General features: G+C 43.2%; 1 protein-coding gene across 7 annotated transcripts in view; it reads left to right on the top strand.

Moving 5' to 3' along the window:
* The window catches only part of CCNY (cyclin Y), a 333,147-nt gene extending 307,194 nt beyond the window's left edge, over positions 1–25,953 (top strand). For 6 of the 7 annotated variants that reach the window (XM_038529664.1, XM_038529665.1, XM_038529666.1 and 3 more), the window contains 3 exons: positions 1,743–1,909; positions 19,761–19,923; positions 23,591–25,953. In XM_038529664.1, coding sequence (XP_038385592.1) covers positions 1,743–1,909; positions 19,761–19,923; positions 23,591–23,707 — 447 coding nt within the window. In that variant the 3' untranslated portion in view covers positions 23,708–25,953. Of the gene's footprint in view, positions 1–1,742; positions 1,910–19,760; positions 19,924–22,348; positions 22,441–23,590 lie in introns of all 7 variants that reach the window. The other variant, XR_005355140.1, reaches the window with a different exon arrangement.
* Positions 25,954–27,827: the final 1,874 nt, after the last annotated feature.

Below are 27,827 nucleotides of genomic sequence, written 5' to 3'. Positions count from 1 at the left end.
CATGGATTAAGTTCAGGTGTTTAACACCACTTCTCATTTATCTGTTCTCATCTTGTGGCCTCTGTGTTATATAATTATTAGTCTGCTTCTGGCATTATCCTGTTATTTGGTCTCATTTTCCACCTTCAGCTGAAATTATTTCCATTTAAAAATGGTTTATCAGGGATCCCTGGGTGGCGCAGCGGTTTGGCGCCTGCCTTTGGCCCAGGGCGCGATCCTGGAGACCCGGGATCGAATCCCACATCAGGCTCCCGGTGCATGGAGCCTGCTTCTCCCTCTGCCTATGTCTCTGCCTCTCTCTCTCTCTCTCTGTGACTATCATAAATAAATAAAAATTTAAAAAAAAAATTAAAAAAAAAAAGGTTTATCAAATAAAAACCACAGTGAGATATCTACTTCACACCCATTAGGATGACTATTATTAAAAAAAAAAAAAAGAAAAGAAAATAACAGGTATTGGCAAGAATATGAAAAAATTGGAACCCCTTTGTGTTGCCAATGGAAGTGTAAGTGACCAAAGTACTTTGGAAAAACAGTATGGTGGTTCCTCAGAGAATTATACAGAATTATCATATGATCCAGCAGTTCTTCTGTGTGCATACCCAAAATAATTAAAAGCAGAAACTCAAACAGGTATTTGTACATCAGTGTTCATGGCAGCAACATTATTCATAATAACCAAAAGGAGGAAACAACTCAAATATCCATCGATTTAAAGATGGATAAACAAAATGTGGTATATGTATGTAATGGATTATCATTCAGCCTTAAAAAGGAAAGAAACTTTGACAGATGCTACAGTCTTGGATGAACTTTGAGGACATGCTAAGTGAAAAAAAGCTAGAACAAAAAGACAAATATTGAATGATTCCTAGAATAGTCACATTCATAGAGACGAAGTAGAATGGTTGTTGCCAAAGGCTGGGGGGGAAGGGGAGCGGGGAATTGTTTAGTGGGTAGAGAGTTTAGTTCAGGATGATAAGGAAGCTCTGGGGATAGAGATACAGGTGGTGATTTTTCAACAGTGCACTTAAAATGGTTAACTGCTAAGTCTTTTATATGCTTTACCACAGTAATAAAAAATAGGGGGGATTCCTGGGTGGCTCAGCAGTTTGGCGCCTACCTTTGGCCCATGGCGCGATCCTAGAGTCCCGGGATCGAGTCCCGCGTCGGGCTCCCAACATGGAGCCTGCTTCTCCCTCCTCCTGTGTCTCTGCCTCTCTCTCTCTCTCTCTCTCTCTCTCTCTCTGTGTGTCTATCACGAATAAATAAATAAATCTGTAAAAAAAAAAATAAGCAGGCATTCTTTGTTTTTTTAAAGAAAAATAGGTTTATCAAGGCTGCATGTAAATCTACAATTGCCTCAAAATAAAAGGTTTACCAGATAGAAAAAAAAATAAGCTTGTTCCTTTGACACCACTATTTGTTGAAATTTGTATTGTTGTATGTTGAGTCTGTATTGATATGGCAGAGTGAGAAATTAACCTATGGTGCCTGGAATTTGTTCCTGCCTCAGAGCCTTTTACAATCCAGCTACCTCCATACTGTTCAAGGACAGAGTGTGTCCACTCTCCATTTGACTAGCTGAGCCCTTTGACTTTTTAGAAATAGATATAATCAGATGATAAATCCCTGTTTAAAGGCTGGTAAAATGGAGTCAAGCAGCTTTCGAATCTATGTATGCTAGCATGTAGGACAAAACAACTCAAGTCTTTAGCCCTGGCATTTTCATGTCTTCCCAGGTATACCTTGAAAGACTTTTGACGTATGCAGAGATAGATATCTGTCCAGCCAATTGGAAGCGGATTGTTCTAGGGGCGATCCTGCTGGCCTCCAAGGTTTGGGATGACCAGGCTGTGTGGAATGTGGACTACTGCCAGATCCTGAAAGACATCACGGTGGAGGACATGTGAGTGTGTGTGTGTTGGGGTGGGAGAGTGGGGCACCACTTGAGAAGGAACCACATCCCCCTCTGCATGGTCTGTATGGTAAAGAGGGAATTAATTTGCCTAAATGTCTCTTGTGAGTGGGCACAGCAAGGACATAGTTGTGGAATATTACATGCAAAAATTTGCTCTGCTCTTCATTGTGGATCATGAACAGGTACTGGTTACACTTTTTGATTTTGTGAAACTAGTTACTGAAACTATGTTATAGGCAAACATTCCTTTAATCACAAAGGTGTAGATTAATGCTGTCACCAGTCTGTGATGGTTTTTATTCTGGCTCTGTATCTTACTGCAGACTTGTAACAATGTCCCACACCCGTCTTTTATGGGCAGCAGCATACCCCAAAAGCAAAAGAGCTAAACTATTATGTTTCTGTTTAGTTTCAGGGAGAATTTGCAAGTTCAGTTGCTTCAAATAAGCATTCTGTCCTTGGGGCCTTTCATGTGTTTCATTAGGGCTACATGTACACCCCCAAGCTTGTCTCCAAGCCCCAGCTCAGGGAAAGTGTCATAAGCTTCAGGGGTAAGGGGTGTCCACCCCCATAGCTCTCAGATGGTTCAGTCCCTATACTTAGGTGAGGATTGTTAACAGGAGACCTTCAGGCCTATTGTCTGGGATCTCTGGAGTCTAGAAATACAGGAAATAGGTTTAGGTTTAGAGCCTCTCAGAAGAGAAAGGAGCTATTTTAGAAAACAATCAGGACTAAACTATTTACAGTTCCTTACAGTTTTCAGGTACTTCTGACATTATTCTTGCTGAAATGTTCTAATACTGTTTGTTCAGCTTCCTTGAGGAAGCTTCAGGCTGGAAGAGGTTCCCAGTTGAGTCCCAGTCTGTCTCCATGTCCCTAGATGCAGTAGTCCTGGGGATATGGGATCTTGACGGTGGCTGCACAGGCTGCTATTGGGAGGGGTGTCATGTGGGCACATTAGTTCTGGGTTCCTTACCAGCCTAAGACCCTCCTTGTCTCTGGTTACTGATTTGAATGGCACTCCATTTTTGTGGTACCCCATGAAACACACTTGTTTGTGTTCTTAGGTCTTTTGTTGCAGAGCCTATTTCTACTGTAGCCCTATAAAACTCCTTCCTGTGTCTATAGCTCTTTATTATAAAAAGTAAGACAAGTGTAAATAAGTTTTTGATAGTAAGAAAAATTAGAGTCTTGATTATATTTCAAGGTGAAAACAGCTACTAAAATAATCTCATTCAGACCACAGAGGAGGGAGCAACGTGGTAAGAAGTGCTGACTTGTGTTCCTTTATTGGGGGTTACCCTGTCAGCTCCTTGATGTCATTTGACACAGTTATGTGCCGCAGGAATGACATCATGGTTGCACTTTCTTGTGTCGATGATGGATGTATGTATGTTGGGGAGGAAAATTTTCCCTTTTCCCCCTCTTAGGTTCCTTAGTCTAATAATTCAAATTGACGTAAGACAGAATAAACAAAAGAAAAACAAATTAATTGTGGATGTATGGAAGACCCATAAAAATATGAAACTCAAAGGCACTCAGATAGGGGAGGCTTATATGCCATCCTGAACTAAGGCTTGGGATAGGAGCCTAGGGCTTCAAAGGGGAAGAAGGCAGCTCACAGGAAGATAAAAAAGAACAGAAGCTTGGTAATCAGATGTTTCCCTCTCCCCCCAATGCAGTTTTTCATTTTAGGTTGGTGAGCCTCACTCAGTATAGGTGGGTCAGCAGCCTGCCTTTCTCTCCTAGAGCAGAGGAGTGGGAAAGGAGCAGCCAACACGAGAACCTATGTATGTGATGTGTCCTCGGGCAAGTCAGTTTTAACAATGAGAAATGAAAGATATAGCTCTAGAAATCTGTTTCCTCATGCTGTTGTGTTTTTAGGCATAGTTGGAGAAAACTGTAGTGTATTGTAAGGGAATATGTATGCCAGTGTGAAGCCCAGTGCCCCGCTGAGCACTGCAGCAGACACTCAGTGTGACAGGCCCAGTTGTGTTGAAGCTTAAGCCTCAGGGCCTCAGGATGTATCTGTATTTGGAGATAAGGTCGTTAAAGAGGTAACTAATTTAAAGCAGGGTCGTGAGGGTGGGCCCTAATCCAACATGGCTGAGTCAGACAACAGAGGCGGAAGCACAGCCATGTGAGAACACAGAGAGGCTGCAGAAGAAACCAACGGTGCTGGCACCTCCACCTTGGACTTCCAGCCTCCAGAACTGTGAGAAAGTAACTTTATGTTGTTTAAGCCCCCAGTCTGTGGTATTTTATTATGGCAGCCCTAGTAGACTGATTCAGATTTTGATAATGGCAAGTAAGATGCTGCTGTGATAATTACCTAAAGATGTGGAAGCGGCATTGAAACTGGGTGATGGGTAGAGGCTACAAGAGTTTTGAGGCACATATTAGAAAAACTTTAGATTACCTTGAAGAGAGGGTTGTAGAAATATGGTTGTGAAAGATGATTCTGATGAGGACTCAGAAGAGAGTCATCTTAGAGATAGACATTTATTACCACAAACAGATGTCGCTAGAATTAGGGCTGTTAAAGGTGCTTCTGGAGTGAGGTATCAGAAATGAGGAACCAGCCATTGGACCCTGGACTAAGGCAATACTCGTTATACAGTGGCGAAAGAACTTGGCCAAATTGTGTTCTACTGTTTTGTAAGGTAGGATATTCAAAAATGAACTTGAATGTTTAGTGGAGGAGATTTCTAAGCAGAATGTTAAAGATGCTGCCTGGTTTCTCCTTGCTGCTTATAATAAAATCTAAAGAGAGGGAAATTGAAGTAGGAATTGTTAAGCAAGAAGGGACCAGAGGTTGAAGATTTGGAAGATCTCAAGTTTTCTAACCGCTGCCTATCCGTATTGCAAAAAATGAGAAAGCATGTTCTGGAGAGAACAGTAAGGGTGTGACTGGACAGCGTTTGCTAAAGAGGTTACAAGTGTGGCCCGACGATCCAGCCAGTCATCCCAGCAAAAATGTTGCCAGTTTAAACTGAAAGGGACAGAGATAGGACAAAATGAAGGAAGGCTGTCAGACTTCTAGGATTCTACAGAAGAGCTGTCCTGCTGTCATATGTTATCCTTCAAAAGGGAAAATGACTCTGAAGGCAGTTTGGAAATTGGCAGGGCTGCCTTTGCCACCACAGACACAGCAGGTACAGGTCTGTGGGGACTGAGGCTTCCTTCTCCTTGACTAGGATGTGTGGCTACTGCCCATGGCTAAGGGGGCCCAGAGGCAGGGCCGCCATCTTAGGGCCGGATGATAGAGTATCAGCCAAAGATTATTCTCAAGACAAAATCTAATGCATTCGCCCTGCTAGATTTTGGATTTGCTTGAAACCCAAGACCCCTTTCTACTTTTAGATTTCTCCCTTTTGTAATGGGAATATCTATGCCTGTGTGACCATGGTACTTTGGAAGCAGATAACTTCTCTGGTTTCACGGTTCACACCAGGAGAGGAATTTTGCCTCAGGATGAATCATACCTCTAGTCTCACGTACCTGATTTCGATGAGATTTAGATGAGAGTTTTGGACTTGGAGTTGATGCTGGAATGGGTTTTTGGGCTGTTGGGATGGGGTGAATGTATTCTGCATGTGGGGTGGATGTGAATTTGGGGGGCTAGAAGATAGTGTCAGGGACTGAGTACCATCTCCCTCAAATGCATATTGTGAGGTCCTAATCTCTAGTACTTCAACATGTCACCATATTTGGAAATAAGGTGCTTAAAAGAAGTAATTAAGTCAAAATGAGGTCATGAGAATGGGCCTTAATCCAACATGATATGTCCTATAAGAAGAGATTAGGTAACGGGCAGCAGAGAGAAGGACAATCTTGTGGCATTTTGTTATAGCAGCCTTAGCAAACTCAGACATCCAGTAAATTTTATTGAAAGAAGGAATGAGATCCAGTGTGTTCAAGAAGCCATTCAGGTGGTTGTATTGCTGAACCAAGCTTGTGGAGAGATAGGGGCTTTAAATTATTTTGTAGCATCTATACAAAATCATAGATTTACTGTTGGAATAAATATTGGACTGCTTCAGTGAATATCATTCTCAGTGTGGAAAAACTGAGAGCCTTTCCCCTAAGATCAGGAACGCAACAGGGATATCCACTTTCACCATTTTGTGAGGCTAGAAGTCTTAGAAGTCTTAGAAATAAAAGGCATTCAAATTGGCAAAAAAGAAGTCAAATTCACCCTCTTCACAAATGACGTGATACTGTACGTAGAAAACCCGAAAAACTCCACCCCCAGACTGCTAGAACTCATACAGCAATTCAGCAATGTGGCAGGATACAAAATCAATGCCCAGAAATCAGCTGCATTTCTGTACACTAACAATGAGACTGAAGAAAGAGAAATTAAGGCGTCAATCACATTTACAATTGCACCCAAAAGCATAAGATGCCTAGGAATAAACCTAACCGAAGAGGTAAAGGATCTATACCCTAAAAACTATAGAACACTTCTGAGAGAAATTGAGGAAGACACAAAGAGATGGAAAAATATTCCATGCTCATGGATTGGCAGAATTAATATTGTGAAAACGTCAGTGTTACCTAGGGCAATGTACACGTTTAATGCAATCCCTATCAAAATACCATGGACTTTCTTCACAGAGTTGGAATAAGTAATCTTAAGATTTATATGGAATCACAAAAGACCTGGAATAGCCAGGAAAATATTGGAAAAAGAAAACCAAAGCTGGGGCATCCCAGTGTCTGACTTTAAGCTGTATTACAAAGCTGTGATCGTCAAGACAGTGTGGTACTGGCACAAAAACACACATAGATCAATGGAACAGAATACAGAACCCAGAAATGGGCCCTCAACTCTATCGTCAACTAATATTCGGCAAAACAGGAAAGAATATCCACTGGAAAAAGGACAATCTCTTCAATAAATGGTGTGGCAAAACTGGACAGCCACGTGCAGAAGAATGAAACTGAGCCATTCTCTTGTACCATACACAAAGATAAACTCAAAATGGATGAAAGATCTAAATGTGAGACAGGAATCCAACAAAGTCCCAGAGGAGAACACAGGCAACACCCTTTTCAACTTGGCCACAGCAACTTCTTCCAAGATACATCCATGAAGGCAAGGGAAAGAAAATAAAAAATGAACTATTGGGACTTAATCAAGGTAAAAAGCTTCTGCACAGCAAAGAACCAGTCAACAAAACTAAAAGACAACCTACAGAACGGGGAGAAGATATTTGCAAATGACATAGCAGCTAAAGGGCTAGTTTCCAAGATCTATAAAGAACTTATTAAACGCAACAGCAAAGAAACAATCCAATCATGAAATGGGCAAAAGATGTGAATAGAAATTTCACCAAAGAAGACATAGACATGGCCAACAAGCACATGAGAAAATGCTCCACATCACTTGCCATCAGGGACATACAAATCAAAACCACAATGAGATACCACCTCACACCAGTGAGAATGGGGAAAATTAACAAGGCAGGAGATCCTGCCACAAATGTTGGAGAGGATGCGGAGAGTAAAGGGAACCCTCTTGCACTGTTGGTGGGAATGTGAACTGGTACAGCCACTCTGGAAAACTGTGTGGAGGTTCCTCAGAGTTAAAAATAGACCTGCCCTACGACCCAGCAATTGCACTGCTGGGGATTTATCACAAAGATACAGATGCAGTGAAATGCTGGAACACCTGCACCCCGATGTTTCTAGCAGCAATGTCCACAATAGCCAAACTGTGGAAGGATCCTTGGTGTTCATCAAAGGATGAATGGATAAAGAAGATGTGGCATATACAATGGAATATTCCTCGGCCATTAGAAACGATGAATACCCACCATTTGTTTCAACATGGATGGAACTGGAGGGTATTATGCTGAGTGAAGTAAGTCAATTGGAGAAGGACAATCATATGGTTTCACTCATACATGGACTATAAAAAATAGTGGAGGGAAATAAAGGGGAAAGGGCAGAAAATGAGTGGGATAAATCAGAGAAGGTGACAAAACATGAGAGACTCCTAACTCTGAGAAATGAACAAGGGGTAGCAGAAGGAGAGGTGGGTGGGGGGATGGGGTGACTTGGGTGACAGGCACTGAGGGGGGCACTTGGCGGGATGAGCACTGGTGTTAATACTATATGTTGGCAAATCGAACTCCAATTAAAGAATATACAAAAAAAAAAAAAAAAAAGCAGTAGTTCCCATATGTGAGTATGCATCCAATCACATGGAGGGCTTGCTAAGACACATATTGCTGAGCCCACCCCAGTCTCCAGTTCAGCAGGTCTGGGGTGGGCCAGAGAATGTGACTTTCTAACAATCTCCCATGGGATGCTAATGCTTCTGGCCCCAGCCCAAACTTCTAGAACCACTGACCTCCAGAGACTGATCAGTTAAGGAGCCACACAGGTATTACGATCCATTTGGCCAACCCACTTATAGTTTGATGGAAATGAATGATGGGTAGCCAAAATAAATTTTAAAACTTCTATTTGGAGAACTTCCCCATGTCAATTATCTTTTAGATCAGGTTCATTTCTTGACAGTTAGTACCTAGAGGGAGAAAAGGTCTCAGCGATGGATCTACTTGTTGAGCACTGGTCCTAGGTCAGGCATGCAGGTTTAGCATCACCTTCCCCATGAAACACCCTGTGCTCCCAAACACACTACATAGCCCTCTATCACCCTCCACTGTAAGTGTCCCCTTCAATCAGTCTCCCCTACTTGTCTCCTCACAGCTGGAAACTGCGACACCTGGCCCCTATCACAGTACCTGACATACACTTAGTCGCTGAAGAATTACCCTGATTGAATGGAGAAGACCAGCTCAACTTGGCTGGAGAGATTGAGGAAGGCTTCTTATAGAAGTCAGAGATGAGCTGAGTTTAGAACTGTAGAGCTCTGGTGGGGAGGAATGAGGGTTGGGGCAGGGTATTTCTGGCAGGATCCCTGTCACCATCTCCTGTGAGTGAGTCTGAAGGCTGATGAACCCTGTCCCAGGTGCCAGGCCTCACCTAGACCCCACCTCCACTGACCCTACTGAACATGGAGCCTCTTGGATCTGGCCCCACATGTAGGAACCTGAATATTTTGTAGCCTCAAACTAACATAGCACCATCCTATCCCCTCTGTGGACCTGAGTCTTGGTCTGCTTCTGGTGGGTCACTTCACTAAGTCATCAGACACTGAGAGGACTCTGTCCTAATCTCATCCTGCTGTGAAAACGGGACAGGAGCGTGGAGGTGGCGGGGAAGGCAGGCCAGGATTTGAGCAAGAGGGAGTGGCTTTATTATTACTTTTTTATATATATAAATTTATTTTTTATTGGTGTTCAATTTGCCAGCATATAGAATAACACTCAGTGCTCATCCCGTCATGTGCCCACCTCAGTGCCCATCACCCAGTCACCCCCACCCCCTGCCCACCTCCCCTTCCACCACCCCTAGTTCATTTCCCAGAGTTAGGAGTCTTCATGTTCTGTCTCCCTTTCTGATATTTCCCACACATTTCTTCTCCATTCCCTTCTATTCCCTTTCACTATTATTTATATTCCCCAAATGAATGAGAACATATAATGTTTGTCCTTCTCCAGTTGACTTATTTCACTCAGCATAACACCCTCCAGTTCCATCCACGTCGAAGCAAATGGTGGGTATTTGTCATTTCTAATGGCTGAGGAATATTCCATTGTATACATAAACCACATCTTCTTTATCCATTCATCTTTCGTTGGACACCGAGGCTCCTTCCACAGTTTGGCTATTGTGGACATTGCTGCTAGAAACATCGGGGTGCAGGTGTCCCAGCGTTTCATTGCATCTGTATCTTTGGGGTAAATCCCCAGCAGTGCAATTGCTGGGTCGTAGGGCAGGTCTATTTTTAACTCTGAGGAACCTCCACACAGTTTTCCAGAGTGGCTGCACCAATTCACATTCCCACCAACAGTGCAGGAGGGTTCCCCTTTCTCCACATCCTCTCCAACATTTGGTGTTTCCTGCCTTGTTAATTTTCCCCATTCTCACTGGTGTGAGGTGGTATCTCATTGTGGATTTGATTTGTATGTCCCTGATGGCCAGTGATGCAGAGCATTTTCTCATGTGCGTGTTGGCCATGTCTATGTCTTCCTCTGTGAGATTTCTGTTCATGTCTTTTGCCCATTTCATGATTGGATTGTTTGTTTCTTTGGTGTTGAGTTTAATAAGTTCTTTATAGATCTGGAAACCAGCCCTTTATCTGATATGCCATTTGCAAATATCTTCTCCCATTCTGTAGGTTGTCTTTTAGTTTTGTTGACTGTATCCTTTGCTGTGCAAAAGCTTCTTATCTTGATGAAGTCACAATAGTTCATTTTTGCTTTTGTTTCTTTTGCCTTCGTGGATGTATCTTGCAAGAAGTTACTGTGGCCGAGTTCAAAAAGGGTGTTGCCTGTGTTCTCCTCTAGGATTTTGATGGAATCTTGCCTCACATTTAGATCTTTCATCCATTTTGAGTTTATCTTTGTGTATAGTGCAAGAGAGTGGTCTAGTTTCATTCTTCTGCATGTGGATGTCCAATTTTCCCAGCACCATTTACTGTCTTTTTTCCAGTGGATAGTCTTTCCTCCTTTGTCAAATATTAGTTGACCATAAAGTTGAGGGTCCACTTCTGGGTTCTCTATTCTGTTCCATTGATCTATGTGTCTGTTTTTGTGCCAGTACCACACTGTCTTGATGACCACAGCTTTGTAGTACAACCTGAAATCTGGCATTGTGATGCCCCCAGCTATGGATTTCTTTTTTAAAATTCCCCTGGCTATTTGGGGTCTTTTCTGATTCCACACAAATCTTAAAATAATTTGTTCGAACTCTTTGAAGGAAGTCCATGGTATTTTGATAGGGATTGCATTAAACGTGTAAATTGCCCTGGGTAACATTGAGGGGGTGGCTTTAGAAAGACAAAGTACTGAGCCATTGAGAGTTGCTATAAAAGATTTGTGGTCCTCAGATGGGAAGACTGAGAAGTCACATTCAGGTCTCCTCATCAGAGAAACAGCATAACTTGCTGTTTCCAAACAGTCTAGTGAAAGGAGATGAGCTCCAAATGTGCATATTGTGCTAAACGTTATTCTTAAAAAACTCTTAGATGACTTAAATTCTTAAAAGACTCTTAAAATGACTCTAAACTACTGACTTATTTGGGATAATTTTTACTGTAAATACTTTTATTTATGCCTCCTTTAAATGAGACTTAACAAGAGATCATCCTGTGAAATACTGGACTTCAGCTAAGATTTTATAAAACAAGAGTGTCAAAAATACTGTTAAGGCCTCAAGTGCCAAAACAAATGTGCTAGGAGTCCTCCCGGGGGCAGACTGCCTTCTGGTGGCCAGAGGTGCCACCACAGTCTTACTCTCCTAATGCTCAGAAAACCTTGCTGTTTTGATAGAGTGAGTCTGTTAATCCTGTCCCAAAGGGCATCTAGATACCTTTTGTTGAGGGTAAACACTCTGACTTAAGTCAAGAGGAATCTGTTTTTGAACAAGGTGGCATTTTCCCCAAAGTTCCTTGGAGAAAACAAACAGCCTTTCTTACCTTTTTTTTTTTTTTTTTAAGCTCTGAGGAAAATACGGACTTCAGAGCTGATGTGCTCTCTAATTAAGGAAAGATTTAGCGAATAAAATAACTCCCAAAATCTGAGTTTCCAAACCACAGTAATACATCTTACGGGGACACGTGACAGCTTGGTGCATGATAAATTATAAGAAATACTAACAGTGATGCTTGATGGATTTACTGCCCTCAAGTGAATAATCATGAGAAAATTGTTCTGATTAAAGTTTTATAAGAAATAAACTCAGGTCAATAAATAAAACATATATTCAGAAATATGAATATTAGATCAAAATTGTAAAGAAACCCAACTAAATTAGCACAATTCAGCAACTTGTGAAGGGGCATCTAAAACGGAGTAAACATTTATCATCTATCTGCTTTTCTAGAAAAACTGGTTCACTTTAAGAACCAGCCACCGACAGTCCTACTTCTGGGTATACACGCAAAAGAAGGGAAAGCAGGGGCTCACGGAGACATCTGAACACCCATGCTCACAGCAGCATCATTCGCAACAGACAAGCAGCAGTAGTGCAAGTGTCCAAGTGTGTATCTATGGGTGGGTGGAGAAACAGAGTATGTACATGGACTGGAAGGACGGAAATTCTGCTATGTGCTACTACACAGATGAACTGAGGACACTATACTAAGTGCAATCAGTTACTCACAGAAAGACGAAAATTATGTGATTCCACCTAGACGAGGCCTCCAGAGTAGTGAAATTCATAGCCACAAAGCAGAATGATGGCTGCCAGGGGCTGAGGGAGGACTTGGGGACTGATTATTTAATAGATGCACAGTTTCTGGTTGGTGATGGTGGCACAGCAATGGGCATGTACTTAATGCCACAGAACTGTACACTTAAAAGTGGTTAAAGTAGTAAATTTTCTGCCAGGCACCCTCTACCCATGGAGGGTCTGAGGTCTCTGCTGTGTCTCTATCTATTACGCAGCACTGAGACAAGTCTCTTGGCTTCTCCATATTTGAGATTTGTTTACATATAAAACAACTCTTAGAAGGTCATTGAAAAACAAAAACAAGCCAACTCCGAAGTGTAATTATTTTAACAGCATTTCTGCCTATCAAAGTTTATCATCCCCTTTCCCATCATTAGGCGACAGTGTGACCACTTCTGTTGGCAAGACAGAAAGTGACGAAGACTGGTCTATAGCCCTGTCCTGCCCACAGCGTCGGTCTGAATCTAAAATCTGACTGACGCTGGTGGCCATGAGTGCTCCATCCACAAGTTTCAGTGACACTTGTCTTAAAAGGTTCTTCAACCTACTTTCCCAGCCATTTGTCCACAGGGTCAGCCACCCTCCCAGAACCCCACTGTCTAAAGGTGGAAGGGACTCCAAGTCAGGTTCCTGACTGTTGGATGATTCTTTAGCTGGAGATGAACCTGGGCTCAGAAATGTCACGAAGGTCACACTGGGATGTTAGTACGTAGGCAAGGCCGAAGAGAAGGCTGCAGAGGGGGATGGAAGGACACCTGGAAACACCACAAAATAGGACATAAAGTTTTCCATCTGAAACTTGGGAATCCTCTTGCTGCTAAGGAGCTCCAAAGAGTGGTTCAGGTACAACCTGACACAGTCTGCCAGGAAAGGAACACTAGCTAAGGACAGGAGATTAGCACAGTGCTCAGTGCAGAGCTCTGAGCGTCCCGTGATACCCCACACTGCTCCTCCCTAGAGAGGGGAACCCAGGAGCCACTGTTTCCCCCAACCTTTTCCCAGGGTTTTATTGGAAAAGACTGAAATCAAGAACTCATTTTTTAAAAAATATTTTAAATTTAACTTGCCAACATATAGTATAATACACAGTGCTCATCCCATCAAGTGCCCTCCTCAGTACCCATCACCCAGTTACCCCATCCCCCACCCACCTCCCCTTCAGCAACCCTTTGTTTCCCAGAGTTAGGAGTATCTCATAGTTTGTCACCTTCTCTAATTTTTCCCAATCGGTTCCCCTTTTTTCCCTTATGGTCCCTTTCACTATTTCTTATTTTCCACATATGAGTGAGACCATATAATGTTTGTCCTTCTCCAATTGATTTACTTCACTCAGTACAATTCTCTCCAGTTCCATCCATGTTGAAGCAAATGGTGGGTATTCATCGTTTCTAATGGCTGAGTAATATTCCATTGTATATGCCACATCTTCTTTATCCATTCATCCTTTGATGAACACCAAGGATCCTTCCACAGTTTGGCTATTGTGGACATTGCTGCTAGAAACATCGGGGTGCAGGTGTTCCAGCATTTCACTGCATCTGTATCTTTGTGATAAATCCCCAGCAGTGCAATTGCTGGGTCGTAGGGCAGGTCTATTTTTAACTCTGAGGAACCTCCACACAGTTTTCCAGAGTGGCTGCACCAATTCACATTCCCACCAACAGTGTAAGAGGGTTCCCCTTTCTCCACATCCTCTCCAACATTTGGTGTTTCCTGCCTTGTTAATTTTCCCCATTCTCACTGGTGTGAGGTGGATTCTCATTGTGGTTTTGATTTGTATGTCCCTGATGGCAAGTGATGCAGAGCATTTTCTCATATGCATGTTGGCCATGTCTATGTCTTCCTCTGTGAGATTTCTGTTCACGTCTTTTGCCCATTTCATGATTGGATTGATTCTTTGCTGTTGCGTTTAATAAGTTCTTTATAGATCTTGGATACTAGCTCTTTAGCTGCTATGTCATTTGCAAATATCTTCTCCCCGTTCTGTAGGTTGTCTTTTAGTTTTGTTGACTGTTTCTTTCGCTGTGCAGAAGCTTTTTATCTTGATGAAGTCCCAACAGTTTATTTTTAAATTTTCTTTCCCTTGCCTTCATGGATGTATCTTGGAAGAAGTTGCTGTGGCCAAGTTGAAAAGGGTGTTGCCTGTGTTCTCCTCTAGGATTTTGTTGGATTCCTGTCTCACATTTAGATCTTTCATCCATTTGAGTTTATCTTTGTGTATAAGAGAATGGTCCAGTTTCATTTTTCAGCACGTGGCTGTCCAGTTTTGCCGCACCATTTATTGAAGAGACTGTCCTTTTTCCAGTGGATATCCTTCCCTGCTTTGCCGAATATTAGTTGACCATAGAGTTGAGGGCCCATTTCTGGGTTCTCTCTTCTATTCCACTGATCTATGTGTCTGTTTTTGTGCCAGTACCACACTGTCTTAATGACCACAGCTTTGTAGTATAACTTGAAATCCAGCATTGTGATGCCCCCAGCTTTGGTTTTCTTTTTCAATATTCCCCTGGCTATTTGGGGTCTTTTCTGATTCCACACAAATCTTAAGATTACTTGTTCCAATGCTGTGAAGAAAGTCCATGGTATTTCAATAGGGATTGCATTGAACATGTAAATTGCCTTGAGTAGCATTGACATTTTCACAATATTTATTCTTCCAGTCCATGAGCATGGAATGTTCTTCCATCTCTTTGTGTCTTCCTCAATTTCTTTCAGAAGTGTTCTGTAGTTTTTAGGGTATAGATCCTTTACCGCTTTGGTTAGGTTTATCCCTAGGTATCTTATGCTTTTGGGTGCAATTGTAAATGGGATTGACTCCTTAATTTCTCTTTCTTCAGTCTCATTGTTAGTGTACAGAAATGCCACTGACTTCTGGGCATTGATTTTGTATCCTGCCACGCTACCAAATTGCTGTATGAGTTCTAGCAATCTTGGGGTGGAGGCTTTTGGGTTTTCTATGTAGAGTATCATGTCATCTGTGAAGAGGGACTTCTTCTTTGCCAATTTGAATGCCTTTTATTTCTTTTTTTTTTTTTTTTTTTTAATTTATGATAGTCACACGCAGAGAGAGAGAGAGAGAGGCAGAGACATAGGCAGAGGGAGAAGCAGGCTCCATGCACCGGGACCCGACGTGTGATTCGATCCCGGGTCTCCAGGATTGCGCCCTGGGCCAAAGGCAGGTGCCAAACCGCTGCGCCACCCTGGGTTCCCCTTTTATTTCTCTTTGTTGCTTTATTGCTGAGGCTAGGATTTCTATTACTATGTTGAAGAGCAGTGGTGAGAGTGGACATCCCTGTCATGTTCCTGATCTTAGGGGAAAGGCTGTCAGTGCTTCCCCATTGAGAATGATATTTACTGTGGGCTTTTCGTAGATGACTTTTAAAATGCTGAGGAATGTTCCCTCTATCCTTACCCTCTGAAGTTTTGATCAGGAATGGATGTTGTATTTTGTCAAATGCTTTCTCTGCATCTATTGAGAGGATCATATGGTTCTTGTTTTTTCTCATATTGATATGATCTATCATGTTGATTGCTTTACAAGTGTTGAACCAGCCTTGCATCCCAGGGATAAATCCCACTTGGTCATGGTGAATAATAATCTTCTTCTTTTTTTTTTTTTTTTGAATAATCTTCTTAAGGTACAGTTGGATCCTATTGGCTAGTATCTTGTTGAGAATTTTTGCATCTGTGTTCATCAGGGATATTGGATATTCTCCTATTTAGTGGGGTCTTTGTCTGGTTTTGGAATTAAGATGATGCTGGCCTCACAAAAGGAGTTTGGAAATATTCCATCCCTTTCTAACTTTCGGAACAGCTTTAGTAGAATAGGAATTGTTTCTTCTTCAAACGTTGATAGAATTCCCCTGGGAAGCCATCTGACCCTGGACTTTTGTGTCTTGGGAGGTTTTTGATGACTGCTTCAATTTCCTCCCTGGTTATTGGCCTGTTCAGGTTCTCTATTTCTTCCTGTTCCAGGTTTGGTAGTTTGTGGTTTTCCAGAAATGTGTCCATCTCTTCTAGATTGCCTAATTTGTTGGTGTATAGCTGCTCATAATATGTTTTTAAAATTGTATTTCCTTGGTATTGGTTGTGATCTCTCCTTTTTCATTCGTGATTTTATTAATTTGAGTCTTTTTTCTTTTTAATAAGGCTGGCTAATGGTTTGTCTATCTCATGAATGTTTTTAATTCTTCTCTAATTTCCTGGTTGACCCTTTCATCTTTTAGCAGTATACTCCTTAACCTCCACGTGTTTGAGTTTCTTCCAAATGTCTTCTTGCGATTGAGTTCAAGTTTCAAAGCATTATGGTCTGAAAATATGCAGGGGACAATCCCAAACTTTTGATATCATTTGAGGCCTGATTTGTGACCCAGTATGTGGTCTATTCTGGATAAAGTTCCATGTGCACTTGAGAAGAATGTGTATTCAGTTGCGTTTGGATGTAAAGTTCTGTAGATATCTGTGAAATCCATCTGGTCCAGTGTATCACTTAAAGCTCTTGTTTCTTTGGAGATGTTGTGCTTAGAACATCTGTCATTTGCAGAAAGTGCCATGTTGAAGTCTCCCAGTATTAGTGTATTATTTACAAGGATGTCTTTACTTTGGTTATTAATTGATATACTCGGTAGCTCCCACATTAGGGGCATAAATATTCATGATTGTTAAGTCCTCTTGTTGGATAGATCCTTTAAGTATGATACAGTGTCCCTCTTCATCTCTTACTACAGTCTTTGGGATAAACTTTAATGTATCTGATATGAGGGTGGCTACCCCTGCTTTCTTTTGAGGACCATTTGAATGATAAATGGTTCTCAGACCTTTCATTTTCAGGCTGTAGGTGTCCTTAGGTGTTAAATGAGTCTCTTGTAGACAGCAAATAGATGGGTCCTGCTTTTTTATCCAGTCTGAAACCCTGCACCTTTTGATGGGGTCATTTAGCCCATTCACATTCAGTGTTACTATGGAAAGATAAATTTAGTGTCATCATGATACCTATTCAGTCCCTGTTTTTGTGGATTATTTCCTTGTACTTCCTCTTTCTTTTACAGAGTCCCCCTTAATATTTCTTGCAGAGCTGGTTTGGTGGTCACATATTCTTTCAGTTACTGCCTATCTTGGAAGCTCTTTATCTCTCCTTCGATTCTGAATGAGAGCCTTGTTGGATAAAGTATTCTTGGCTGCATGTTCTTCTCATTGAGGACCCTGACTATATCCTGCCAGCCCTTTCTGACCTGCCAGGTCTCTGTGGAGAGGTCTGCTGTTAATCTAATACTTTTCCCCATATAAGTTAGGGATCTCTTGTCTCTTGCTGCTTTAAGGATTTTCTCTTTATCTTTGCAATTTGCAAGTTTCACTATTAAATGTCGGGTGTTGAATGGTTTTTACTGACTTAGTGGGGGATCTCTCTATCTCCTGGATCAGAATGACTATTTCCCTACCCAAAAAGTTCTCAGCTATGATTTGTTCAAATATGCTTTCTGGCCCTCTGTCCCTCTTGGCGCCCTCTGGAACCCCAATTAAACGTAGATTTTTCCTTCTGAGGCTATCATTTATTTCCCTTAACCTTTCCTCATGGTCTTTTAAATGTTTTTCTCTTTTTTCCTCAGCTTCCTTCTTTACCATCAACTTGTCTTCTATGTCACTCACTCGTTCTTCTACCTCATTAACCCTCATCGTTAGGACCTCCAGTTTGGATTGCATGTCATTTAATTGATTTTTAATTTCGGCCTGATTAGATCTAAATTCTGCAGTCATGGAGTCTCTTGAATCCTTTATGCTTTTTTTCCAGAGCCACCAGTAGCTCATAATTGTACTTCTGAATTGGCTTTCTGACATTGAATTGTAATCCAGATTCTGTAACTCTGTGCCAGAGAGTGCTGGTTCTGATTGTTTCTTTCGTGGTGAGTTCTTTCTAGTCAATTTGCTCAGTGCGGAGTGACTAAAAACGAGTTATACTGGAAAAAGGAAGAAAAAGAAGAAAAAGAAAAGAAAACAAAGGAGGGGTATAGTCTGGTTCGATATACTGTAGATCCCTCGACTTCCCCTGGAGCTTTCCAGCGCTGCTCGGTCAGGAACTCGCTCTTCCCTGTCCTTCCAGCTGGTCTCCTGGGGGAGGGGCCTGCTGTGCGGATTCTCAGGTGTGTGCACCTGGAGGGGCTGCCCCGCCCCCTGCCAGGTGCACGGCTCAGTGTGAGCTGTTTATCCTGTGAGGCCCCTGCTCCCTGTGGCCCCACTTCATCCCAGGCACAAGGTGGCACAGGAGGAACAAGCCTGGCGGCGGCCAGCTCTCCAGCCCTGGAGTCAGCTTCCCGCAGTGGCTCCCGCGGCTCCCGGTCCCCCCTGGCCTAGACGCTCCTGGAGGGCGGTGGGTGGAGGCGCCAATCTGCACAGCTTGGGGGCGCCGGGCAGCAGGAGCGTCCTGGTCCTCGCTGTCCCGTGCCCTCCCCACCTCCTCCCGTTCCAGGGGGCGCGCAGGATCGCTGGCTCTGTCCCCCAGCGCCCCGGGCCCCGGGGCCCGCGCCGCGGGAATCGCTCCCCGGGCCGCGGCGCCCGAAGGCACAGGGCGCAGCCCCCTGGGTCCGGAGCCGCCGCCCGAGCCGAGCTGCTCCCCGGGCCCCGCCAGGCGCGCCCCCGCCCTTCCCCGAGACCGGCCCGCGGCGCGTGGTGCTCTCGCCGGGCTGGAGGCTCCGCGGCTGCCCCTCCCGGGACCCTGCCCGGGACCCTGCCGAGCGGGTGCGTGAAGTTCCCGCTTCTCCGGGCCTGGGCTGCCCTGTCCCGAGGCTTTCGCCCCCCCCATGCACCCCCCCTTCCTACCTTGCTAGAAGCGAGAACCCTTCTCTCTGTAGCATTCTGGCTGTTCTCCCTTTAAATCTCAGGTCGAATTAGTAAGTGTTCCAGATGATTTGAAAATTACCTAGGTAGGTCGGTGGGGCCGCATGAGTTGAGGACCCTACTCCTCCGCCATCTTCGAAAATCCACCTGCTGTCCTTCTTCAGAGTTGGTAGGTTCCCTTTTTTGTGAGTCCAGGGCTGCGATTCGTTCTCTCCGTCCTGCTTTGCCTAAGGAAGGCCCTACAGCAGTTCCTCTGCTCTTCTTCCAGGAGGTAGCAAAGGGCTCTTGAGGAAAAGACAGGCCTCTACGTCTAACAGAGGCTTTTCCCCTGGGTTCCTATGTGGACTTCTCACCAGACTCCACTTGACAGTTGTTGACTGCTTCATCTGTCTCACGTCTGATGGTTCATGCTGAGCTTTGTAGCCAGAGCCTGCTGTGTGTGTTGGGTCTCACCCCGAAGCACTGCCAGGTGATCATCCCAATTAATCAGGCTTCATCCTTCTGGGCACTTGATCATTCAGCTTTTAACACCAATTTGGTGGTTAAACTGCAACTCTGGGGTCCAATCAGGCAATTAATTAGATAGCTTTCCTCCCTGGAGGTTGCAATTTTCTGGAGTCTGGTCTCTAGCAGCTTGCCTTAGCAGGGCACGGAGCCTGATACCGCAGCTAAACATGTGCTATTTTTGTCTTTGCAGGAATGAACTAGAGCGGCAGTTTCTGGAACTGCTCCAGTTCAACATCAATGTTCCTTCCAGTGTTTATGCCAAGTATTATTTTGATCTTCGTTCTCTGGCAGAAGCAAACAACCTGAGCTTTCCCTTGGAGCCCCTGAGCAGGGAGAGGGCTCACAAGCTTGAGGTAAGATGCTTTAACATCCCAGTTTGTGATGTGCTATTGCAGGAGCGTCATGTAGCGTGTCCTGGAGGTGTGAGGTCACAATGCCAATTCCTCCCACTGCATGTTGTTGTAAAATAAGACAGGCTGCCTTGGATTTAGAGTTAGTCGATTCATTTAGTGGATTTATAATTCATACAATCATATTTTAATAACCTTCTTAATATGTTTTTATTTAGTGTGCATCGATTCTATTAAAATCTTAAAAAAAGAGACCTGTTTTTTAAAAAATAAGCTTATACAAAATAGTATTTCTCAACATGCACTTTTATAAGGAAAAAAGATACCAGATGAGCCTAATGACTGGAAATCCCAAAGGGTTATATTCTGCTTTTTATTTTTTTATGTTTTTCAAAATCTTTTCTCCACAGTCCAGTTAGAGCTGGGGCCAGCCCCATTGGTTTTGGTCTGGATTTAGGGCCTTCACTGTTAAGGTGTGTAACTTTCGTGTTCATGACTTGCATATATATAGCTCAGTGTCATATCTGCACCTAGCTCTTCCTGTTTGACTGTTGTTGACTGGATAAAAAGTAGTGGGGTGACAAGGAGGATCACTCCTGAAACCCCTTCCTCCAGAGCAGGAGTGCTAAGGCCCTTTGTACCTCTACCGTTACCACGGTTGTGGTCTCATCCCATAGACCCTTTGATCAAAGCAGTAGATGGTACAGTCATGTCCCGAGCTTGGTGCGACCCAAGAGGTCTGTGCTGTCTTATTGTCCAATCTGAGTGACATGGTATCCCCTTATTCAGTACAGGGTCAAGATGGCTAGAGTGGTGGTCTGATAGGGTTAGTAGCTATGAATCAAACAACGTCTAGAGGTAGAGGGAAAGAGATTATTATGGATTGCAAGCTTAAGAAAGCCAAAATTTTAAATAAAATTGTAAAAAATAAGTAACATGCTAATCCCAAGAAGAAATTTAGTAAAACTGTGGAATAGACTGGATTATTGAGCCCTGTTTAAAATAACCCCGTGAGGTTTTCAGAACTCAGCCGCTCTGCTGTAATTGTGTGCTGGCCATTAGGAAGCAGCTGCTCATTTAAGTCTCCCAGTTCTCTTGAGCAAGAAGTGGAAAACCCTTCCACTGAAGGATGTGCTCCTAGGCGGGTGTTGTCAGACTTTGTTGAGCACACACATGAAATTTGACTGTGTGTTCGATTTCTCCGTGGCTGGGCCCCCTGTTTCAGCCTGAGCAGCAGGCTCTGGTAGCCCTGGTGCCCAGTGGTTCCTCTGGTGCCAAGCTGAGGAGCGCGCAGCTCCTGGCAGCATCTGCAGACCTGCAAGGAGGCAGGTCTATGGTTCTCTGAGGAAGGGTGTCTAGGGGTACAGCTCAGCCGAGTTGTGGGCACACAGGCTGGCTGAGCTGGGGATCATTGGTGTTTGCTGTCAGCTCCGGCAGGTTACCCGAGTGGGACCAGGGAGTGCTTGTTGGCTCCACAGGCTCGCTGGGTAGAGGAAGACCGTAGTCCTGACATAACCATTCTCTCTTCCCCTGAGAGTCGGAGCTTTCTGAGATGCAGACCCTTCTTCTGTAGGGCCAGACAGAAGCACTGTCTGCAAGAGCAGCTCGCACTTCTCTGAAGTAATTTCTAAGAAATGGGATTTCCTTATTTTCCAGACCCCAGCGTCTCCATTAGTCTATTTGGTTAGCAAGTTTGAACCCCATCATGGAGGCAAGGAGGGTGAGACACATTAGAAGTGGCTATTACCTGAAGTTCTGTATGTTCCCAGATATGCCACCAGATGGCCAAGTAGGTGTGTGTGGGTCACAGGGTAGAGTATGGAGCCAGGCAGGTGCACGGTATCTTTTCATTAGCCTGGTTATTTCTCCTTGAAATCAAGTCACATCTCTGTATGCATGCCGAAGGTGGGATTAAAGCTAAGAGTTTGCATAATCCCTACTAAGGTAGTGCATTACTAACTCAATGTAATATTACACTCAGACCGTGTACTGTTTATAAGCTGAGAAACGACAGTTATCTCAACAAGTTTAAGTAAATGAAAATAACTTACTTTAAAAAGTCATTGCTCTAATGTCTGTAAGGAATGTGATTTTTCTCTTAAAGTATGTCACCTGGATCATGTGTATGAAACGTATTTCACACAAGGGATGCCCAGTGCTGTAGCCTGTCTCCTGCCCTCATTCACCTGTCCTTTGGAGCTCCTATCTCTCCTCTAGTGCCCCTTCCCTGCTGCCCCTGGAGTTGTTGTGTAAAGTGCAGTTGTAGGTTTTGGAAAATGAATGCGAACCGGTACCAGTGCCCTATTTTTCCAGTACTTTGGCCTTGCCCTGATATGTGCGTGCCTCTGTTATGTGCAATCTTAATTGGTACTTACACATCCATTCGACACATACTTACACATATTTGCTCCGTGTCCTCTGATACCAGGCCCTGGTTACCAGGCGCTATCATGAACAAAATTGATAGACTTTGCCCTTCTGGAGTAAACATGGTACATAAACTGGCTCATATGTTAGAAGGTGAGTAAAAAAGAAGCAATAGGGTAGGGGTTGCTGTCATCAGGAGCCTCACTGAGTAGGCTTTGGTGGCATGAGGACTCTTGCAGAAACTTCCGGCTGAGGGAAGGAGCTGCTTCAGAACCCACAGTGGGAGCCAGCTCAGGTGATAGGGGCCAGAGGAGGGGAGGCCCAGAGCAGAGTGGGTGAGGGGAGAGGAAAGTATGGGGAAAGAGATCACAGAGTGAGCTCAAGGTGAAGCAGAGAGAGCAGCTGGAAGGATGACTGTCATCATCCCCATGAGAGCCATGGTGATGTCATCAGGTCCGCCACTTTTGTATCTTTGTCCCTGATGGTGACTTCATGGCAGGTGGGTACCGTATCTGTTTCCCTAGCCCCTGCCTCACCCCTGGCCTATTGCTTGAATTGTGTACAAGTTAGAAGACTTCCTTTTTGTATCATCATGAGTAAAGTCAGCCACACCCCTGGGTCATTTTGACAGAAGGCTAGGGCATTTGGAGTGAGTGAGCTGGCTCAGCATCTGTCATCACGTGCTCCCAACCTGCACCCAGCAGCAGCCCCGAAAGAGCCATGGCTGGGCTCTGAGCCCCGAGGAAGGCCGAGCCTTGCTCCTGGCTGAGGCCCTCCCACCAGAGTCTCTCTGTCTTTAGTCGAGACTGTGAGGACATGTGGATGGTCCCCATGTTCCCTGTGCTACATTTCCTGCCCAGTTTCGTTCTTCACTAGACTTCTACCTGCTGTGACTTGGTCTCACATAATTGCTGCCAAGTGATGTTCTGAGCACTCTCTATAGCACAGAGCCCTGGGGCATGACGATAGCCATGCCGGGTGGGTGCTGTTCACCCCGTGTGCAGACAAGGGTGCGGGACTCGATGGAGACATAGGCCCGGCTTGTGGCCCTGAGCGGCTCACCAGCCTTGAACCTGGGTCTGGCTGAGCCCAGGCAACACTCTATAGTCGTCTCCCATTTTGAGGTGATTTTCTCAGTCAGCACAGGGAGATGGGGCCTGTGTCTGTAAGCCCCCCTGTGAGGGCACAGGACTGGGCCGCATGTGAACTCCGAGCAGTGCTGTCCGTGGGGTCCCCAGCAGTGAGGGAGGGAGGGTGCCTGCAGGATGGTCCTGACCTGAACTGTCTCTCTTCTGCCCCTTAGGCCATCTCTCGCCTCTGCGAGGACAAGTACAAGGACCTGCGTAGACCCATGAGGAAGCGGTCAGCGAGTGCTGACAATCTGACTCTGCCGAGGTGGTCCCCGGCCATCATCTCCTAACCATGGGGAGGGGGGGCCTGCTGGAGGCCACACCATCCCTCAGTTTCTCCTCTAGTGTGAGAAGACAGACTTGGGGTGGTTTTGGTTTTGTTTTCCTTTCCTTTTCTTTTTAAATTGAAATTGATAGCTTTGTCAGGCTACCTTGATGACCGTCTCCACGCTGTGTGGCCCTCACACAACTAGGCCTCGAGGGAAGCAACATCAGTGTTCCGGAGACCCCGTTCCATGCCTTTCCCCATCATCATTAACAGCACTCCCTCGTGGAGGAAAGACTCTCATCCTGGAGAAGGAAACAAAGGGAAAGGGAAGTCGTGTAGAGGCAGGGAAAAGGTGAAATGGCTTGGCCATTTCTTATGTCCCCATCTGGTCGATAGATGAGTATGATGGAGAGACACAACCATAGGTAACAAAGTCGGATGTGCATTAAAGACAAGAGTCCTGCGTTTATCCACCTCCGTTTGGATCAGTATGTTCTGTAAGACTTCTTGCATTCCTTCTAGCTGCTTTTTTGGGATTTGGGGGATTTTGTTTGTTTTTATTGTTTTGGTTTTGGTCCCACAGAGCAGAGAATATAGTTTGTACCCACCATGGCACAGACATCCAAATAAATAGTACTGGTCATTTCTCTGTGCACTATTCCTGCGAGCTGTCTTCTGAGCTTTCTTCCTTACAAGTGGGATGCGCTTGTTATATTTCTGTACACCTTGATTTTATATAGTTTTTCTTCAACGGTGGCAAAATTAACTTGACTGTAGTACTGAACCAAAAGTATCCCTTTCTGTCCTTATTTCTCACCCCAAGAAAATTCTAGATCATATGGGTGCTTGTGTCTTCCAATTTTCTCGCAGTTGGTTTTTTTTTTTTTTTTTTCCTCTGACCTGAAATTGTAGTTCTAAATCAATCAGATTCTATGGGCTGAAGGAACAGTATGCCACGGAGCGTGTCCTCTGGTAGAAGTTTTCCTCCAGTGCTAGGTGTTTGCCTTTGGTTACTGAGCAGGAGCCGCCTCTCTCTGTATCCCCAGCCCAGTTCACTCCTCTATGTCCGTGTCCATTGTTGCAAGCAATATTCTTCTCAACTTTTATATGTTTACTTTAAATCAAAGTTAGTCTATTTGTATAAAAATTTTTAAAAATCTAAAATTAAAAAAAAAAAAAAACCAAGGGGGGTGGGTTATTCCAGTGGAAAATCATTGAAGGACAAAATGTTACTATTGACTGAGGTATTTTTCACAGGATGATTGAATAAAAAACTCAACTTGCGTTTTCATTGTGGGTGTTTAGAGAAATTACACAAAATTCAAACTGTGAAGGTTTATGCCTCATTAATTAGAACTGTACTTCTTCATTTTCTGACTCTCCTAATTTCCTGATGGGCTAGATGAGAATCTTCTATATCAAGTAAAATAAAAGGGTTAATGATAGAATATCAGAGTAAATTTGGTATCAAGTCTAAGAATCTGAATCAGTGAAGCATAGAGTGCTCTGGGTTTTTGCATATTTTCTTGGGTCACAATGACAGGCTTCTAAGTTTTTTCCCTTTTCAAGCCTCTGCAAGGGAAATGGCAGCAGATACTCTGTGTTTCATCTTCCTGCTATGTGAATGTGGAAAACTTTGAAATCTTATTAGTCTTGGGTCCCCTAAAGTCATACGCCTCAAACATGCCTGCTTCTGATGAAACGTACTTCGGAGATAGAAGGGGCTCAAAAAGTTTAAATCCCAAGATCCCTGGGCCAGAAGTGCAATGCTAGTTAGATTTCAATGAAATTTGTATCGTGTAAACAATTGTTTGGACCAGAAATATCATCAGGTTCTTTCTGGCCTAAACTTTCAAAAGCAAACACGCAGAATCTGAAAAGTTAATTATCTTTCCATTATAATGGTGTGATATACTCTGTATGGGTACCAAAATGAGCTTCTCTCTTCAAGTAAGAGTTGGATTTAGAACTTTAAATAGAGATCTAAAAATGTAGAAAATATTTTATATTCCCTAATCTATATAGCTTAAAAAGGGACATATTTTCTTAGCTGAATATGAATACCTCTCAAGCATAAATTAGTTCCTCTCATGTAAAGTATCTTATTTTACCAATCCATTTCAGGAAAGAGGTTCTGCTGCCTTTAAAGCAGAAAGCTTATTTTTATCCCTTTTATTTGAATGAGAGAGATTTGAAAATTGAATTATGTAAATACTTCAATGCATCTGCTATTATTTTGTGGAGTTTATTAAACTACTTTAAAAAATTGTATAGTCTATTTATTGTATGTATGTACATACAGTCTGATAACTTAAAACTTAACGTGGATTCCGTAAAACCTTGACTCAGTCTTGTTTAGACTATTGAATATTGTTTTAACCTTGTGCACTGGACTCTACCTCTGTATAGGAAGATTTTCCATACTCATTAATAAGTATTGATCTGTATTAATTGGTTATGTTTCTTGCACTAAGGATTTTTAAAATTTTGCTGTAAGTGTAGATTTTAGTTTTACTTTTGCAGTATGAATCACTTGACACATAGGTATATACTTTAGGTTTACTTTATTTTTCTACATGATGATGAAGACTTAAATTTTGTTCTCTGGTTTGTTCTAAGTTTGCCAAAAAGAAACCCCAACAATACCCAGTACAGTACCTATTGGTTAATCACAGTGACTGTAATTTGTTTCAAGGTGATTCAATGCCCTACAGTTAAAGCCGGATTGCTATTTAGGATGACATTGTCTTAGTGTAGTTTTTGAAAGGACGGTTCTCATCATTAATGGAGGATGAAGAAAACCACACATTTTGTTGACTTTAATTTTAGATTTGACTTAAACAACAATTAAATCATTGGGAGAATAAGTATATATCCCAATAATTTTTTTTTATTTGTTTTACCTTTTTTTTTTTTAAACTGGGAAAAGGGAAAGAAGTCAGGGATTTAAAACCAAATTAGAGGGCAAGGTGGGAGATCCTACCAAGATCCGAGATGTGCGCCTATGCCTTAATGCACTAGGTGAGGCTGGTGTCAGAGCCTCCTACCCATCATCTGGCTCCTCTCCTGGGCTGGCTCTCCCGAGCTCCTTCTCGGTCTTTGGCGGGGGCATCTCCATCTTGAGGTTGATCCTTAGCCAAGCTGCAAAGTAGAATTTTGGGAGTGAGTGATTTTGATCCTTTCCGGCTGCTTTTGGTAACCTCTCACCTGGGGCCATATTTTACAGCTTTGAATTTTTTAAACAATAAAATATAATTCCTGGTTCATTGTAGGTACTTAATAAGTGTTAAATAAATAAATAAATACATAGAACAAATAGTGCCTTCCTGCTGCATTTTTTTGAATATTATATTGAGATAAAATTCAACAGGTTTTATGGATGTTGTGTGTGAACGTATTATTATTCTTGGGAGTCTTGAGCAGTTCAAAAAAGCATTGAACACTTCTTAGAAACCTCTTATTGAGATGTTACAAGACAGAAACCTATCAGAGCTTGTCATCTTTATATTGATGCCCTATATTATTTTAATGACTTTATCCCCTTTGGCTTCATTGGAGTCAACATCTCAAGACTGTGTTGGGTGGATCTTAGAAACATGGACCATCTTTGGAAAGGCCAACCAGAGAAAGCCCATATCCTTGTTGAAAAAGATGAGAAATAGGAGACATGCCCTCAGGCTGAAACTGGAAAAGGATATTTGAGATTTATTTTTTAAACTATATAGATTGTGAGGAAAATGCTATATAGAACTTCATTAAGATCATGATTTGCTGTTACTGAATGCAGAGTCTTTATCTAAAAACAAATTACTCCCCCACCCCACCCCCACCCCCAGCCTCAGGACAGTGAGGGAATTGTAGAAGTGTGCTTTGTAGTCACAAAACGGGTGATGGATTGTGGACCTGACCAGTTCAGCTGACTTCCTTTCCAGTTTTCCTGTTTGATTTTCTTACGTTTGTATGTGTGAAGCTGCTAAAGGAATACTGAGCCACTTTCCGTTAGAAGCTTCAAGAGTTCAGTGGTCAGCATTGACATGGTCTGCTTTTATTCATCTCTCAATTGAACATGTTTAGAGGGTGCTGTGTGTCTACGTTGCCACACGCACTCAGGTGAAGATTTATTCTGGCTCCTGTGCTGTCTG

The sequence above is a fragment of the Canis lupus genome, chromosome 2 (genome assembly GCF_011100685.1).
Source record: "Canis lupus familiaris isolate Mischka breed German Shepherd chromosome 2, alternate assembly UU_Cfam_GSD_1.0, whole genome shotgun sequence".
Taxonomy (NCBI): domain Eukaryota; kingdom Metazoa; phylum Chordata; class Mammalia; order Carnivora; family Canidae; genus Canis; species Canis lupus.
This window is presented reverse-complemented; position numbering and strand designations above follow the sequence as displayed.